Raw genomic sequence first — 17,529 nt, 5'->3', positions numbered from 1 at the left:
TCCTCAAGGGAATAGGCATGAGAAAAATAGACAGATAGAATGTAAAGAATAGCAATTATGTGTACTTTTATTTTTGCATCACTGAAATCTTACATGAAGCCTTGTATTCTGATGATGCATAAGATAATGTACCTGGAATTGGTACGATATCTGGAGTGCAGGCCTATATCTTTAAAGGTCGTGGGAATAAAGGCAAAATATTTCATTATACTTCTGAAGAAAGATAACATCTATCAGGATACTAATACATTAAATATTATGTACAAATCAAGGCAAATAAATTTTGAATTACAAGTACACTATTATCTTGTTTTGTACCTATTTATATTTAACTGAACACATATGATATTCCCTTAGTTTCAATGAAATATTGATATGAATTTTTTTAAATTTCATAATGTACATATTCTACCGTTACTGACTCGGCAGCAGTATCCAAAATATATGCCGCAGAATTATGTATGCTCTGGAGTGGAATCTAATCAGTGAAAGGTTATGTTAAAGAAAACATATGCAACATAAGTACAACTAGCAGTCAGTCAGTCAGTGCAGTTCCTTCATCCAACACTACTAACAGAAGCTGCCGTTACCTCAAAAGTCTCCTCCACAACTTCCTCCGTCAGTACCACCACCTCCGATTCTTCCATGGAAATTGGCAGGTTTTCTCTTATTGGCTATACTTTTGCCACCACCCCTTCACTCAAGCAAGAAAATGTAGATGAACCTCAGCAAGAGTCCCAGGAGGAGAAGAAGAAAAAGAATCAATCTTTGCTGGATTTTCATTTGGATGAGGCACCGCTAACCTTCCAGCGAGAAAGTGAGTAAACAAACAACACTAGGGTAATGAGTGCAACAGAAGGACAAGAGAGGAAGGTGTAAGTGCAATTCTGAATGAGGAGGACCTAAAGACAGTAGAGTGTTTTAGGTAACTGGGATTGGATGAAGCACCAGGTAGAAACACGACTATTCAAGTGAGTCATGAGGTGGGAGAAAGGGCTAAAGTCTTGGGTTCATTAAGGAGCATATTGAACGTGAGGCCAGTATCTGTTAGGGCAAAGATGTGTATGTCTGATGATATAGTAGTCCGGTCACTGTTGTATGGGTGCTTCTTGGGGCCATGAAAGCAAAAGAAAGGAAGAGGGGGATGTGCTGGAAAAATTGAGGATGATGTGAGATGCAAGATACATTGACTGAAAAAAATGACAGCATGGTAGTTATGCTCAGTGGCTAAGGAGGATGACCAGGGTAAGTTGATATGTTTTGGATAAGCAGGGAAGAAGAGCAAAAAGAATGACTGTGCGGATTTAGTTGTCAGAGGTGGAGAAACAACAATACCAAAAATGGGATGTTAGGATGAAGTGGAAGTGGCTTTGGGATTACTGGGGCTTGAACATTTAGGAAGGCAAGAGACTGATTCGCTATCAGTGGGCAACCAGGATATTGTTAAGTGGTAAAGTCCCACAGGCTATTCCTTGGCTTACCTCGACAAGAAATCTCTTGGTATCCTTAACAAACATTTCAAACCATGCCTTATCTGCCTGTTCACCCACACTGTTAAAATCAAATGCAACAAGACCACAAACAAACCCAACCCAGTCTTGAGATCCATAACACAATACATACACCTTTCAGAAACTTCACCCCCAGAAAGAGATGAGACGCTTTCTTATCTTTATTATGGACACCTCCCATTTCTCCATGATCAGTTCAACATGCAAGACCCCTCATGCCTAAGATGCAACTTTTATCTTGAAAGACACTGAACTCTTGCTCCTCAATTGAATTGCAATCACATAGTTTGGTCACATGGAGAGAAAGAGTGCAGAAAGATTGACAAAAAGGATATAAGTGTTAGAGGTGGAGGGAACGAGGAGAATTGGGAGACCAAACTGGAGGTGGAAGGATGGAGTGAAACAGATTTTGAGCAACCGGGGCTTGAACATACAGAAGGGTGAAAGGCATGCAAGGAATATAGTGAATTGGAACAATGTGGTATACCGGGTTCGACATGTCAATGCATTGAACCAGGGCATGTGAAGCATCTCGGGTAAACCATGGAAAGTTCTGTGGGGCCTGGATGTGGAAAGGGAGCTGTGGTTTCGGTGCATTACACCCAGAGACCGAGTGTGAACAAATGTGGCATTTGTTGTCTTTTCCTAGCGCTACCTCGCAGGCACGTGGGGGGAGGTTGTTGTCATTTCATGTTTGGTGGGGTGGTAGTGGGAATGGATGAAGGCAGCATGTATGAATATGTATATGTCTGAGTATGTATAGGTATGTATATGTGGTTGTGTGGGTGTTTATGTATATACATATATATGTGGGGGGGGGGTTGGGCCATTCTTTCGTCTGTTTCCTTGCGCTACCTCGTTAATGCGGGAGACAGCAACAAAGCAAAATAAATAAATAAATATAATAATAATATATATATAAACTGAGTCAGCCAAGAAAATTTTTATTTTTGGTTTGCCAAATGAATACAGTATTGAGATATCAAACTTACTGCACATACAAGCATTAATTAATTACCAATGTACAGTACAAGCCTTATGCTGCACTGATCTGTCTTTGTAATTACAAGCTTTATGCTGCACAAATCTTGTCTTTGTAAACACACACCACAACCTGTACAAGAACTGAGAAAAACTTTGATCACTTACTATATTTATCATTACTATCACTACCATTATTATTGTACTTAATAAATAGATATTTCTACATTTGGTCCATTACATGACAGAGAAGTGCAATGCTAATAAATAATAATTAGTTCAATAAAATTACAAAGGCAAAGAATTTTCACAGTAATATACGAATTAAAGTTTTAATACGAAAACTGAATGAACAGCTGCCTAATAAAACCAATGATGAGGGATGAATTTTGTTTATAATTCTTCAATAGTTCAAATGTTTCACAACACTTTTCACAATCTTTGATAGCATGAAATAAATCATCTAACTACATACAATTTATGGTCCTACAGCTACCTTCACAAATCTAGGAACAGTAAAGGGCAAAGGTGAAAATGATCACACAGTAAAGAGCAATGGTGACAATGATTACAAAGATTTTTCCTGAGGAATGACTACAGAGAGCATAAATTTTCAGTTACAGATTTTATTTCAGCATCCTAGACACAGTACAGCCATAGAAACCCTTGGCATTTCTAAATGGTCAGAAGGGGCAACAGGACAACCACACATGAAAGCAAAACTACCTAAGCAGTGACCAGACACTACCACTGACGTGGCTGCTGAAATTTTCCAGTTCAGATGTAAGTCGACCAAGGCAACCAAATGAACACTAAGATGCCTCTAATACTACAAGTTACTTTTCCACCACTTAGTCGGATGCACATCCATCACTAACAACGGGAATGGAACAACATAAGTTTGCTTACCCAAACTTCCATCAGTAAGGTAGGTACATATGAACATGCATGAGGTTCGTAAGTTCACTCTCTTCAACTTATGTCTACTTTACTAAAAAGAACCATCTTCTAACTGTTTCATGAGATTATCATACTTTTTGTTTATTCTACTTCCTGTGATATATTGTCATCACTAAACAATGTGAAAGAACAAGAATCATTCCCTTGACATTCTCTTACTAAAATACTTTTAGTTCTCAAGCATTAACTTGCGCATCCATCCTCCATTCATGGTCTACCTACACTTGTAACTTCCACCATAAAATTAAACATCTTTTTCACCAACCTAAAAAGCTATACTATCTTCAAAGGTTTTCAATGTGCAACTATAACAATTTTTCAATGAAATCCTTTTCATCTACATTCTATATTCTATTCTAATCATAATGTGATGTTATTCATCTCTAATATCTCTAACCCTTTAAGTATGCATAAGGTTAAGCAAGAACATACGGCCACAGATAACATACACTTTCAGGAAGCCATAATTTTAAAAAGGCACAACCTTTATTTCAAAACTAAACTGTAATTTTATATATATGCAAGAAGCTATACAAAAAATAGTTTTTCACTAACATATTTTATGACTGGCCATACAGTACAGACATCTGAATGCCCTGATCAAGACCATCCCATCTGTTACACACACACACACACACACACATATACATATTATTCAAAAATTATACCTGATTACTGTTAACCCTCATCAGTGAGGTAGTGCCAGGAAACAGACGAAGAAACACCCATCCACTCATATACACATATATGCATACACACACATACACGTACATATACATACATATATTCATCAACACATACGTATATATACACATGTACATATTCATGCTTGCTTGCCTTCATCCATTCCTGGTGCCAACCCCCCCACAGGAAACAGCATCACCACCACCTGCATCAGTGAGGTAGCGCCAGGAAAACATAAAAAAAGGCCACATTTGTTCACACTCAGTCTAGCTGGCACTGGCCCCACAGACCCTTTCATGGTTTACCCCAGACATTTCACATGCCCTGGTTCAGTCCAGTGACAGCAAGTCAATCCCGGTATACCACATCGTTCCAATTCACTTTATTTCTTGTGAACCTCTCACCTTCCTGCATGTTCAGGCCCCACCACTCAAAATCTTTTTCACTCCATCCTTCCACCTCCAATTTGGTCTCCCACTTCTCCTCGTTCCCTCCACCTCTGACACATATATCCTCTTTGTCAACCCTTCCTCACTCATTCACTCCATGTGTCCAAAGCCTTTCAACACACCCTCTTCTGCTCTCTCAACCACACTCTTTTAATTGCCACATATATCTCTTACCCTGGTATTACTTACTGAATCAAGCCATCTCACACCACATATAATATGGAGGAGGGTAGATGTGTTGGAAATGAAATGTTTGAGGACAATATGCAGTGTGAGGTGGTTTGATCAAGTAAATAATGAAAGGGTAAGAGAAATATGTGGCATTAAAACGAGTATGGTTGCAAGAGCAGAAGAGGGTGTTTTGAAATGGTTTGGACATATGTAGAGAATGAGTGGGAAAAGATTGACAATATGTGTGTATGAGGTGGAGGGAACAAGGAGAAGCAGGAGACCAAATTGGAGGTGGAAGGATGGAGGGAAAAAGATTTTGAGCGATCAAGGCCTAAACATACAGGAGGGTGAAAGGCGTGCAAGGAATAGAATGAATTGGAACAATGTGGTATACCAGGGTCGACATGCTGTCAATGGATTGAACCAGGGCATGTGAGGTGTGTGAGGTAAACCATGGAAAGATTCGTGGGGCCTGGATGTGGAAAGGGAGCTGTGGTTTCAGTGCATTATACATGACAGCTAGAGACTGTGAATGAATGTGGCCTTTGTTGTCTTTCCCTACCAATACCTCGCGTACATGCAGAGGGTGGGGGTGGTCATTTCATGTGTGGCGGGGTGGCGACGGGAATAAATAAGGGCAGACAGTATGAATTATGTACATGTGTATATATATGTATATGGCTGTGTGTATATATATGCATACGTAGAGATGTATAGGTATGTATATGTGCGTGTGTGGACGTGTATGTATATACATGTGTATGTGGGTGGGTTAGGTCATTCTTTCGTCTGTTTCCTTGCGCTACCTCGCTAACGCATGTGACAGCCACAAAGTATAATAAAAATAAAAATAATAATAATATTAATGAAATATATATATTATACAAAAGCACATATACGTCCACGTATGTATATGCATGTGTATGGGGGGGGTTGGGCCATTTCTTTCGTCTGTTTCCTTGCACTACCTCGCAAACGCGGGAGACCGACAAAGTATAATAAAAAATAAATAAAAAAAAAAGCACATATACTACACATTGCCATGAAGGATAAATGCACCTTTCATACTGGGCTCGAGACAACAGCTGTTGGTTAAACCCTAAAAAGTTACCTCAAAAACTTATCAGCTTAACCTAAAACAAATGTTCTAGAAAAACAGTGACATGAGCTGTCTAGTTTTCTCCATGGCACCTGAGATCATGACAGCATAACAAAGTTGAGATACTGTTCTACAAATTACTTCAGTATGTAAAAATCTTGTATGACCCCTGAAACTGAATATTTTAGCTTCACCCTTTCCTCCTCTGCACTTAATGTCAAATCAGGAATCTCTTTCAGTCAAATCAATGATGCAGCAAAACTTAATGACTGCATATGACTGAAACAAACTTACCTCAATCAGTGTTGCTTATATCATTTCAACCTTACAGTAATCAATTACACATTTTGCATTCTGAAATTTCTACTACCACAATCTTATATATCTAATCATGGAAGAGGAGGAAAAGGATACAAGGCTTCTGGTGATAAGGTTGAAAAACAAAAAAGTGCTGTTCTAACTGTTTGAATTAGGCATTAGGTGAGGAAAGTGAACTGATAACTTTTTTAGGTGGTTTGTTCCTTACAGGTCATTCCTAGTCAACTCAAAATCTCACTTGGTCACTGTTTTGCCACTCCAGTTTCCATGCCAACTATGACACAAAGAAAATGACAACTTTCCGCAACTCAAATCATAAGCAGAAACATGTACAAATCCCTTCATAGAAGAAACAGAAAAATCTAATTTTAATCTGGTCTCTTGCACTCCACTAAGGCTGAAAATATTCTAAAAGAAATAGTAATTATCACCTGGTAGCTTGCATCTCACTGGGTGGAAATTATCCTTCAACAAAGTGATTTAGCATGCAATGTATGACATACACACTTATGAAAAGAAATTGTTTCAGTACGATTTGATTTGAATTATAAACATTACTAAAATCAAGAGCCTTGCAATTTTGCACTACACTATCTAACTCTTCATCAAATAACACTATCATGAAATTCATATAGTTTTCAAGAGCAAATGTACTATAAGTTATATTTCATATTTAATCCTAATAATGCTACCATAAGTGGTATTGGTCATCGTCAAACTCCGGCATTTATACAACCTTCAAGAGAAACACTCATCTCAACTGTAAAATTATGGCAATGCTAAATAATGCTCCAACTATGATTACAGCTGCAGTCATGCCTTGTCAGTGCTCACTAAAGGTGGAAAACTTACGAAAGAGTACCTGCCTACTTGTACTTATGCTTATTTTTCATACGGCAAACCATACAGGGGACAGAATCACTAACTATAACAAAAGCCTGATAAAACTCAAAGCTGGTGATTGAAAATTACTTTGGGATATAAATATTAACGTGCAATTTGATTCAACTTTGACCTGGAGCTGAGAATCATCAAATACAGAGTCTTACAATATCTGGTAAAAGCCAATCATGATTTCGCAAGACTAATGATAGGAAACTATTCCTAGAGTGTATCTGGAAAAGATGAATATTATGTGCTCTTAAAAAAAGGTTGCAACTTAGAAGTTACTATTATATATATATTAAAGTCTTTGGTGATCATGAAACATGCAGATAAGTGTACATTAAAAATAATAAATAAAAAAGGCACATCACATATCACACTTATAAATAGTATTCAGTAGCTACTGAGACAGTGCGTGTTTGATTACACTGAAAAATACGATCAAGCAGGCTGAAACTGCAAAAATGAATTCTCATGGTTGATTATCTGTAAAAAAAACTGCCTGGGTGTTACAGGAATCTGCCTGTTTGAGGTTAAACTTTGAGCATAAAGTAACCTTTGGTAAGCCTGTATCAATGTTAGTTGACGAAACAGGGTACAGTCTCAGGGAACTTTTCGCTTGTGCAAATAATAGATAAAGATGTGAAATTAAACATTAAAAAATCATTTCACAGGAATTTATCCTGTCCTTGCCAGTAAGTGTAGCAAAGTTATGGGGTTGTAGGAACCCATGGAATATTTGAAAGGGATCCTGGGTTGTCTAATAATGATGATAATAACATAATAAAATAGCCTGAACTATGTGGATGGCACTCATAACAAAAGCCCATACAAAATGCTCTAGTCACTTATGATGTAATAATCAAGACAACAAAGCATGAGAACTTCAACTAGTAAGATGGTTTCTAATTATCAGCAAAGGTGAGTGTAACTCTTAAACACATCCAGTGTACTGAGGTAATGGTGATACATGTATTCAACTTAAATGCCATAAATATCACCATGCATGTTTCCTTAGCCGTACAGGTTTTTAAATATATTTTTCTCGGGTTTTACGACAAGATCATGAATAAACATTTTACATTTATATCAATTACCAATTTAAAAAAAATAAATGCATAACACATTCTTTGTCATATGTGTTATGTTTATCCTAAAGAAAATGGTTAAAATATTTCATTGCCGCTAAATTTCAATCACCATTTTTTTCCTTTAGCACTGGAAGCATGAAATCTTTAAGTTCTTGATAAGCATCCTCCACTACATCATTCACAATTATCTTGTGAAAGTTACCCTCTACTGCTCCATACTCTAATTCTTTCTCTGCTGTATTAAGTCGTTTTGCTAAACTCTCCTCTGTCTCAGTGCCTCGTGCTTCTAGTCTCTTTTTCAGTTCCTGTAAATAGGTAATGAGTACAAGTAAGTAATCCCATTTTCTCCATCTACCCCCTGTATTCACAAGTGTGCAATACAGCAAATGTATTATTTCTGTTCATACTTGTTTGCCACTTTCAACTTTAGTGAGGTAGCACCAGGAATAAGTAAAACTGGGCTCACATCCTTACTTCCACCAGTAGCTGTCATGTAAAATGCATTAAAAACAGAGCAAACCATTCACAGCCAATGCTCATAAACTTTTCCATGGTTTCCCCTACCTGCTTTGTACACCCCGTTGCCCACTGGAAACATAGTCCCTCTATCTATCTATCTATATCTCTGACACCTGTTCCAATTGGAACTCCCTCAAAGGGGTGGACACAGCATGCCTCTTACCCTCCTGAATGGTCAGGCTGCAACTCAAAGCCTCTTTCACAGCAACTTTCCAACTCCTTGCTACTTCCACTTTAAACACACAAACCCACTCACTCAGTCTGTCCTCACTCATCGTCTTTACATATCCAAACCTTTTGGGGAAACCATGATCAGATCTCTCAACGGGACTGCACTTAATACCACACCACATTCTCACCCTGCCATTCTACATGAGGAAGCTAACGCACGCTGCATACTATCCTCAAATATTTCATTGCCAACATGTCCACCCTCTTCCATTCTTTTGCATTTTGGGCCCAAAACTCACATCTACACTGTGAAAACTATTATACCATCATACAAACCAATCTTTGCTCTAATACACATGATAAAAAGATAGATAAAACAGTTGCATGTTGCAAAACTGGGTGACAATGTCATGGTGTAATGAACATATTTCAAAAGAAATTATTGGTAAAATTAAGAAGCATCTAGACAAAATACAATCACATTAAACTGCCTGGCCTACAAAAACAAAATTTTATAAGAAACTCAAACAATAGTGGTTTGATGAAGACATTAAAATTTCCTGGCCCACAACAAAATTTGATACAAACCTCAAGTGATGGCGGTTTGATGAAGACAAGCTGAGCCTGAAGATCTGTGTTTTTGACTTGAATGACGCCCTGAGTGTCGATGTCCAAAATACAGATACGCCCACTGCTTAGAACATCGTCCACCGCTTTTTTACTGGTCCCATACAAGTTAGCTTGTGAAGAAGAGTGTCAGAGCACTAATGAGTCGATCAATCCCACAGCTTTCTATTATGAAGTATTCCTACTTTTCCTCAGGAACTAAGATGAACACAGCCACAACTTTTCAGTATGGATAAATTCTACCTGCACAACCTTTAAACTGCAAGAACAGCTTAACAGACGTAAACATGTATAGAGGAAAGACTACTCTCATCATCATCATTATTCTAATAGAAATATAACTATCATAACCATCAACATTATCATTGATGTACAATCATCATTATTATATAATCCAAGACCCCTTCTTCAGAGGTTCCTGCATCTTTAAGGCTACACTATAATCAGAGAAGGGAAAAGATGGACTCAGAAGCTCTGGAGTGAAATGTTCCCTGATTAGATTGTATTCCAATGATATAACCTCTCTGAAAGTCACTTTTCATTTGTGCCATGACAAGTATATGAAGTCTAGTAATGGCAGGGAAAGACTATACTAACAAACAGATTTATGACATAATTTCACATAGGCATAAGTATAGACAATAGGAAAGCAATGCAACAAACAAATATGAATTCTGATATGAACTAAAGCTCCCAGAACTCAACTCCAAGTGCCATAAACAAGAAGTAACCTTCAACAAAAGTGTTTCATCATCAGTGGATGAAAAGAAGTACAGCTATGCTAAGGATCTTTCCACCTAAAGAAGCCCACCTTACCATGCTACTTGTGACATGTATTCATTAAGCTGTAAAAGCCCACTACAAGGGGTCTTGGGTTACATAAACGAACTAACTTAATGCTTGCAGTCCAGGAAAAAAAACTTTTACAGTAAACTACCTTACGTCACTTGCCGATAAGCAAAGACTTTTTAGAAAATTCTTTTAATAAGTTGCATCAAATACTAGGTATGACATACAAAAAAATACAGATGAAAATGTAAAATGAAAAAATAAATGAATCAGACACATTAACCAACAAAGTCTATCTTAAAAATATATGCATTCTACAAAGTACCTGAGTATTCAGCATGTTCAATAAATTCCCCTTTACTGATAGCTTCCTCCATCTCCTCTCTTGTGACAAAATAATAGTGCTTGCCATGTTCCTCTCCCGGCCTTGGGAGGCGAGTGGTGTGGGATACAGAGAACCCAAAATGAGGTCCAAATTCTTCTAGTAGCTTCTTCAGAAGTGTGGATTTTCCAGCCCCTGCAGGTTAGTTAAGTTTTTAAGAAAATTATTTATTAGAAAAAAAGACAGGTACAGATAAGAAAAATTTTTTCACACAAATAATGTGTTCTGTCTGCTCACTGAGATGTTGTCTCCCAAGGAGGCGCAGTGGCCCACAAGTACACAGTTCACTGGTCCACAATTCCTTCAAAAATGGAAGGCGTAGCCCTACAAAACCAGAGGCACAACTAAATCTTAGTACTAATTCAAATGCACACTACCTAGCCCCAACCATATTTCCATCTGGCCATCATCCTGACCTAAAGCGCAGATGAACAATGTGATAACCCCTTATCATATCAAAGTTTTCCTAACCTCTAATCCATATATCTGTCTATCACAGTGAATGCTAATCCAATTTCATAAGGGGTGAATCCGGTTCATGCAGCCTCTTAGGCCACACACGAATGGCTAACCAATGGCCAAATTGTTGAATCCCAACATGAATTTCAATGTAAATACCTGCATTACTTTCTTTTTCAACTTGCTCACCAAGATGATTTATAATGTTAAAGTCTCCATTCAGACTTCTACCTTCAAACATTAAATATTTCCATTACACCTGATCATAAATCATTCCTGTAGCATCCTGAGGCCCTGATCAGTTCCCTCACTGCCTGTAACCATTTCTACTTTGGTCTACTTTTTTCTTTATGTCAAATATAAATTGTTTCTTAACTCTGCCTGCTTACGTTTACATCACAAGTGAAAAGTCACCCTCGGCAAAGCAGTATGATCGTCAGCTAATGAAAGAGAATACAATCAAATCAAAGAACTTTTTGCTCCTAAATAGTTCACCATTTTCCAGCTTCTCAATGCAATGGTCTCAAAGCCGCAGTAGCCTTATAAAAGGGGTCCTGGGGCTACTAATAATAACATAAGAGTGTTACCACATATGTTCTTGACCAACCTATCATCTATCATACAGTCTACATGGTGATATGACAGTGACGTAAAAAATTTTCATTTAAGCATCGTTTTAGCAATTTCACCAAACCACATACCCTCTAATCTTAATTTTATACTATGTCTACCTTCCTAATCTGAACCATATTACTAAAGATATCCAATGATACTGCTCTCATTTTTCACCTGTTCTGAGTTATATAAAAGTGTTTCATATCTCTACAAGTCTGCACAAGTACTCCTTTGTAGGAGCTTTTCCACACTCAACACAATTACTTTATCTATTCACTATTTGTTTCAGTGTGCCTCCACTCTATCTCTCTTGTGAGACTTTACTCATAACTATGACTTTTATACTATAGTACTACCTTCATTGGACTTCACTCCCAAAAGCATATATGCATCCAAACCTCCAATTGTTTTCTGTAAGAAATTATACACAGTAACTTACTTTAGCTTGGCTCCACCTCAAACCTGTTTGAGATTAAAACAATATCAACCGAGCATGTCTTCTATCACTAAGTATGACAAAATAAACTATGCTATCAAAATTAATTTTGTTCATTAACAGTACCTGAGGGTCCACAAAGTACAAGTGGTCGGGGTGTCATTTTGTGAAGTGTGTGGGCCAAACGGAAACCAATGATACCTGCAAAAGTATGAGTTCCAAATGTATGAGTTCAGTATGATTACAAACGCCTAATTAAAACATGAAATTACATCAAAAAGCTCTGTATAAATTCATTTCTATGTAATGAAATCAGCAGTAATAAAACAATTATGTTAACATGATCAGCAATTTCTAAGATGACACTTCAGGCCAGTAGTTCTTTAATCTTGACAAGATGCAGCCTTGTATGATTTTGTTTCTTGCAGTGTGACCACCAAAAGATATACATATCGGAAGTTTCAAATTGAAAATTTCAAAGTAGTACAGGCTGTATTTCAATTATCAAATAATAACAAATAAGTCAAAACTGCCATCTTAAAGGATGGCTTAGCCTTTTGTACAGGAATTTCAAACATCACATCAGTTTAAGTTAGGGATGTCATCAACAGAGACAATACACAAAAATAACGAGATATTCCCCATAAAAAAAATGACTCCTTAAAGTACATTAATCTGCAGGATATAGCCACAAGGAACACCCAGGTGAGCAGCTTCTTTTCCTTTACTCTTCAGCTTTAAAACTCTTTTGAAATTCATGTTTTTCTTAACATTTTTAACCTACACCCTCTTAAAAATGCAAGCTTTGTGCTAGTGATGTACCAATACCTAATTGTAGCCAATACTGATCCTGGTTTTTAGTACCAATACCAATATCAAATGAAGTGAATACAATACTGACACTGGTTCTTAAGTGCCCATATCTGAACCAATACTTTAAACAGAAAGATAATTCTTTTCTTATTCTTTTTTCAGTTCACTAATGATAAACAAATCATTTTGTGGTTCAATGTTCACCAGGCTATGTCACGTTAAGGTAAAAACATAGTAATAATAATTACAGAGATATTGTACTGTTTTGTAACTATATTCAAATGTAAAGAAAAACATATCACAAATTACAAAGACACTGTACAGTATCGTAGCTATATTCAGATATAAAAATGGAAAATGATATGGTATATTGTTTATCAAAGAATACAGGCTACTTTAGTCATGAATAGAAATATCAAGAGAAAAATAACTTCAAAAACTTTGATTTTTCTCCTAATCAGTTTCTTTTATCTTAGATTTGACACCTTGTGCATAATAAATTAAGAACACAGCTGACATCTGTTGCATTAACCAAAACAAATGGACAAGCGCCATCATTTTTGAGCAGAAAGAAAATAGTAATAAACTGAATAACACAGATTTTTACTGAATCATTTTCAAAGATACGCCTAAAACTTTACATCCTTTTTTAAATACAAGCAATGGTAATTTCATGTAACCAATTAAATCATATAGCTGTGTGCAAAAAAATTCCAAAAATGCTGCATGGCAAAAAATAAAATTTTTCCTCAAATACCTCTGTAAAATTTCACATTTTTTTCGTTATCATTTATAATTCATTATAAAGAATAAAGTATTGACGACATAAGCCAAAATCTTACTGGTACTGATGCTATAACAGTAAATCTGGCCGATATCAACACATCACTACTCTCCACCTCCTCAAAATCAACTCTTCTCCCCTTTCTTATATCTTTTCTTTCTATACCTGCTCGTTCCTCCCAGCTTAGTGAGGTGGTGTCAAGAGCAAATGAACAAAGGCCTTAGATGCACACATCCACTTGCTAAAAATCTGGAAACCAAAGCCTATCAATAATGGCCAAGCTCTACACACTAATCTATGTTTTACTCAGTCCCATATGCCCTGATCCAACCCAGTGACAGCACTTTGCTCCCCATATACTGCATCAATTTAATCCTATCAATCCCATGCAAGTGCCTTAAGCTCCTGAATGTTGAGGCTTCAATACTCCACATCCTAATGCTGCCATCATAAAATCTCATCATAGGCATACCATATTCCTACCTCTTTCTCAATCTCCCTCCTCTCCTTCCTTCCTCCACTTCTGAAATGTAGATTCTCTTAGTCATTCTTCATTCATGCTCTTCTTATACCAAAGCCACTTCAGCACACCCTGATCTGTCCTCTCAATCAGACTGCTCTACCTACTACACACTTCTCTCACATGATCAACTCATCTCATACCACTTGTTGTCCTTTGGCATTACATAGCTGATACATCCCCGTCTTACTTTCTTAAGCATTCAAGGCCTAAGAATCACATACAAACAAGACAGTAAGGATATCTATAGCTTTAAACAGAGGCATCTTAACACTGATAGGCACCTACCTCTTCCTCAAACTTCTTAATGTATCCAAGACCTTAGCCCCCTCTTCCATTCTATGACTGATTTCATCCCCATGGTTCCATCCACTCCCAGGTATAGTACCTAAAACACTCATTTTCTCCAGGACTTCCCCATTCAAACTGTCTTTTCCCTACACTGTCCCTCGGTATCTTCCCTTCATTCATATTTGCTCTTCACATCTCAAGCTTGGCCACCACAACTGCAGAAGCACAAAACTCTAACAGAGAAGGTCAAGAGGAAGGCTCAAAGATGGTATGAGAATTAAGAAAGCTAAGTTACAAAGAAAGGTTAGAGGTCTTATATCTGCCAACCACGGATGAGAGAAGGGTGAAGCATGACTTGATCACAACCTTTAAGTTTCTAAAACAAACTGATACAGACAGTGAACAGTTCTTCAAAAGATGTACAGAGAAAACAATCAGAGGTCATGACATGAAATTAATCAAGGAACGTTTTAAAAAGATATAAAGAAGTCAATTAATAGTATTAGAATGGTGGATGAATTCACTACGATGACTGAAGACATGGTTAATACAAAAAGCATACATAAATTTAAGAAGTTGTATAATAGTAAAGAATGTTCAAGAGATTGGGCAAACCAGTGAAAAGCTCCCTTCCCTTACAATACTAGTAGTACTTACAATGGTCCTCAAAGTTCCTCCGACCATCCTCCGAATTTCATACAAAAATTTGGGAGGAATATATTACACATCCCCACCAACAGCAATCCCACATCCCTGAATTGCAGTTCTATTCTACAAACACATCAAGCCCATCTCATAGACAAGAGCAGCCTCATCCTAACCACTGTGAACATCTTTGATAAGCAGTTTGCCCTATTGTAAATTTTACCATTAAATTCTTGAAACCAAGTCTTCATTTCTTACTCTATTTTTTGAACATTTGGCAAAAATCATTTTCATCATACTCAATATCAATATAATTACTATAATTATTATGATTATTACAAATCTGACTTAAGTTGAGGTGTATATTTACATCACGTTATGAAAACGATGTGTAAAGACCACAGGCCACAAGTGTAAAACTCTAAGTGAGTACATAAATAGTAAAGAGAAAGTAAAATATGTAGCCCTAATCACAGTGTTTCATTAGTTTCATCACCCTAATTAAATTGGCTGATCACTTATCAATAACCAGGGTTGTCAAGGTACAACAACCAATCAAAAATTTGTGAATACCTTCAGGTGTTCAGGAATATTCTATTACCATACATGCTGTCACTGTATATACAGGCCTCAATCACTTACTTAAACATCAAGAACTGATAAAGTTGGTCCAATAAATGGCAATCAAAGACTGCACCAACTTACCAGTTAGCAGCAAAGGATTTGCCCAGTATAATGGAGGACAAAAATCACAAACGTTAATAACACCTATATAGCACTTAATTACTTCCTTTGGACTCTGTAAAATCCTCATGACCAATAATAAACCAAGCAAACGCAAACACAGAGGCTGCATGATGCACAATAACAATTTGGCTGACAACTCTTGGCAATTATCTAGTCCCATGTAATTTGAATATGCCTTACCTAAAATACACAAATATATACTTTATTTACCATATTACAAATATTATTATTATCTTACCATTATCATCATAATTATCATTATTACAATAAATGAAAAGTTATGATAGCAAATGGATATACACTCTCAAGATAATCTGAGAAGCAAAATAAATCAGAAATCATACAATATTACCTTTGATATGCAAGAGTATATAATACATATAAAGACTGTTGTTGCTGCCAAGCATACTTAGCTGATATACAGATCATCGTAAGTCATAAACAAGTGTACGTTAAAATGTGTATATAGTTAAGAGTCGGGAAGTAGATTAAGTTAAATGTTCCCCCAACATGGTACAACGTTCCCCTGGCACTTTTAGAGGCTCAGCAATCCTGTCCAGAAGGAAGCCATGTAAGTAATGAGATGAACCACCTTCCCAAGGCAGCCTACAGACGGAACCAGACATGGCACACACTCACCTGTCCACAGTGACAGCAGATTGTGGAATGACCGCTAGAGCTCGCATGTCCCACCACCTGCTGTTACCTTGCTTCACCCCCACCCTCCCCCATCCAAGAGGGAGAGTAATAACCACTCAACTGGGGAGGGTGGGGAGATGCGTGCAGGTCGCCTTAATTACAAGGAGCTGAGGATCAATAGCTGTTATTGACGTCTGTCAACCTCTCCCTCACCCACCTTCATCCCCGAGACTGAGTGTAAATGAATGTGGCCTTTTTTGTCTGTTTTCCTGGTGCTACCTCGCTGAAGCAGGGGGTGACATTGCTGTTTCCTGTGGAGCAATGTAGTGCTGGGAATGGAAAAAGGCAAGCAAGTATGAATATGTACATGTGTATATAAGTATATGTCTGTGTATGTGTATGTATATGTATGTATAGGTATATATGTTTATAAGTACAAATTTTCTTTTTTTTAATAACTGATCACCATTTCCCACATCAGTGAGGCAGTGCCAGGAAACAGACAAAGAATGGCCCATCGACTCATATACACATGAATATACATAAACACCCATACACACACATATACATATCAACATATACACACACACACACACACACATATATATATATTTTCTTTCTTTTAAACTATTCGCCATTTCCCGCGTTAGCGAGGTAGCATTAAGAACAGAGGACTGGGCCTTTTTTGGAATATCCTCACCTGGCCTCCTCTGTTCCTTCTTTTGGAAAATTTAAAAAAAAACGAGAGGGGAGGATTTCCAGCCCCCGCTCCCTTCCCTTTTAGTCGCCTTCTACGACACGCAGGGAATACATGGGAAGTATTCGTAATCCCCTATCCCCAGGGATAATATATATATATATATATATATATATATATATATATATATATATATATATATATATATATATATATATAGGAAGAGAGGAAAGTGATTGGTTCTCA

General features: G+C 37.1%; 1 protein-coding gene across 2 annotated transcripts in view; it reads right to left on the bottom strand.

The window, feature by feature from the left end:
- Positions 1-2,439: 2,439 nt before the first annotated feature.
- The window catches only part of LOC139767389 (guanylate kinase), a 36,385-nt gene continuing 21,295 nt past the window's right edge, over positions 2,440-17,529 (bottom strand). For both annotated transcript variants that reach the window (XM_071696724.1, XM_071696725.1), the window contains exons 3-6: positions 12,274-12,348; positions 10,581-10,772; positions 9,428-9,579; positions 2,440-8,454 (exon numbers count right to left, since the gene is read on the bottom strand). In XM_071696724.1, the coding sequence (XP_071552825.1) occupies positions 8,251-8,454; positions 9,428-9,579; positions 10,581-10,772; positions 12,274-12,348 (623 nt within the window). In that variant the 3' untranslated portion in view covers positions 2,440-8,250. The remainder of the gene's footprint in view (positions 8,455-9,427; positions 9,580-10,580; positions 10,773-12,273; positions 12,349-17,529) is intronic.

The sequence above is a fragment of the Panulirus ornatus genome, chromosome 61 (genome assembly GCF_036320965.1).
Source record: "Panulirus ornatus isolate Po-2019 chromosome 61, ASM3632096v1, whole genome shotgun sequence".
Classification (NCBI taxonomy): Eukaryota; Metazoa; Arthropoda; class Malacostraca; order Decapoda; family Palinuridae; genus Panulirus; species Panulirus ornatus.
The sequence above is the reverse complement of the archived record's forward strand: the minus strand, read 5'-3'. Positions and strand labels throughout refer to the sequence as shown.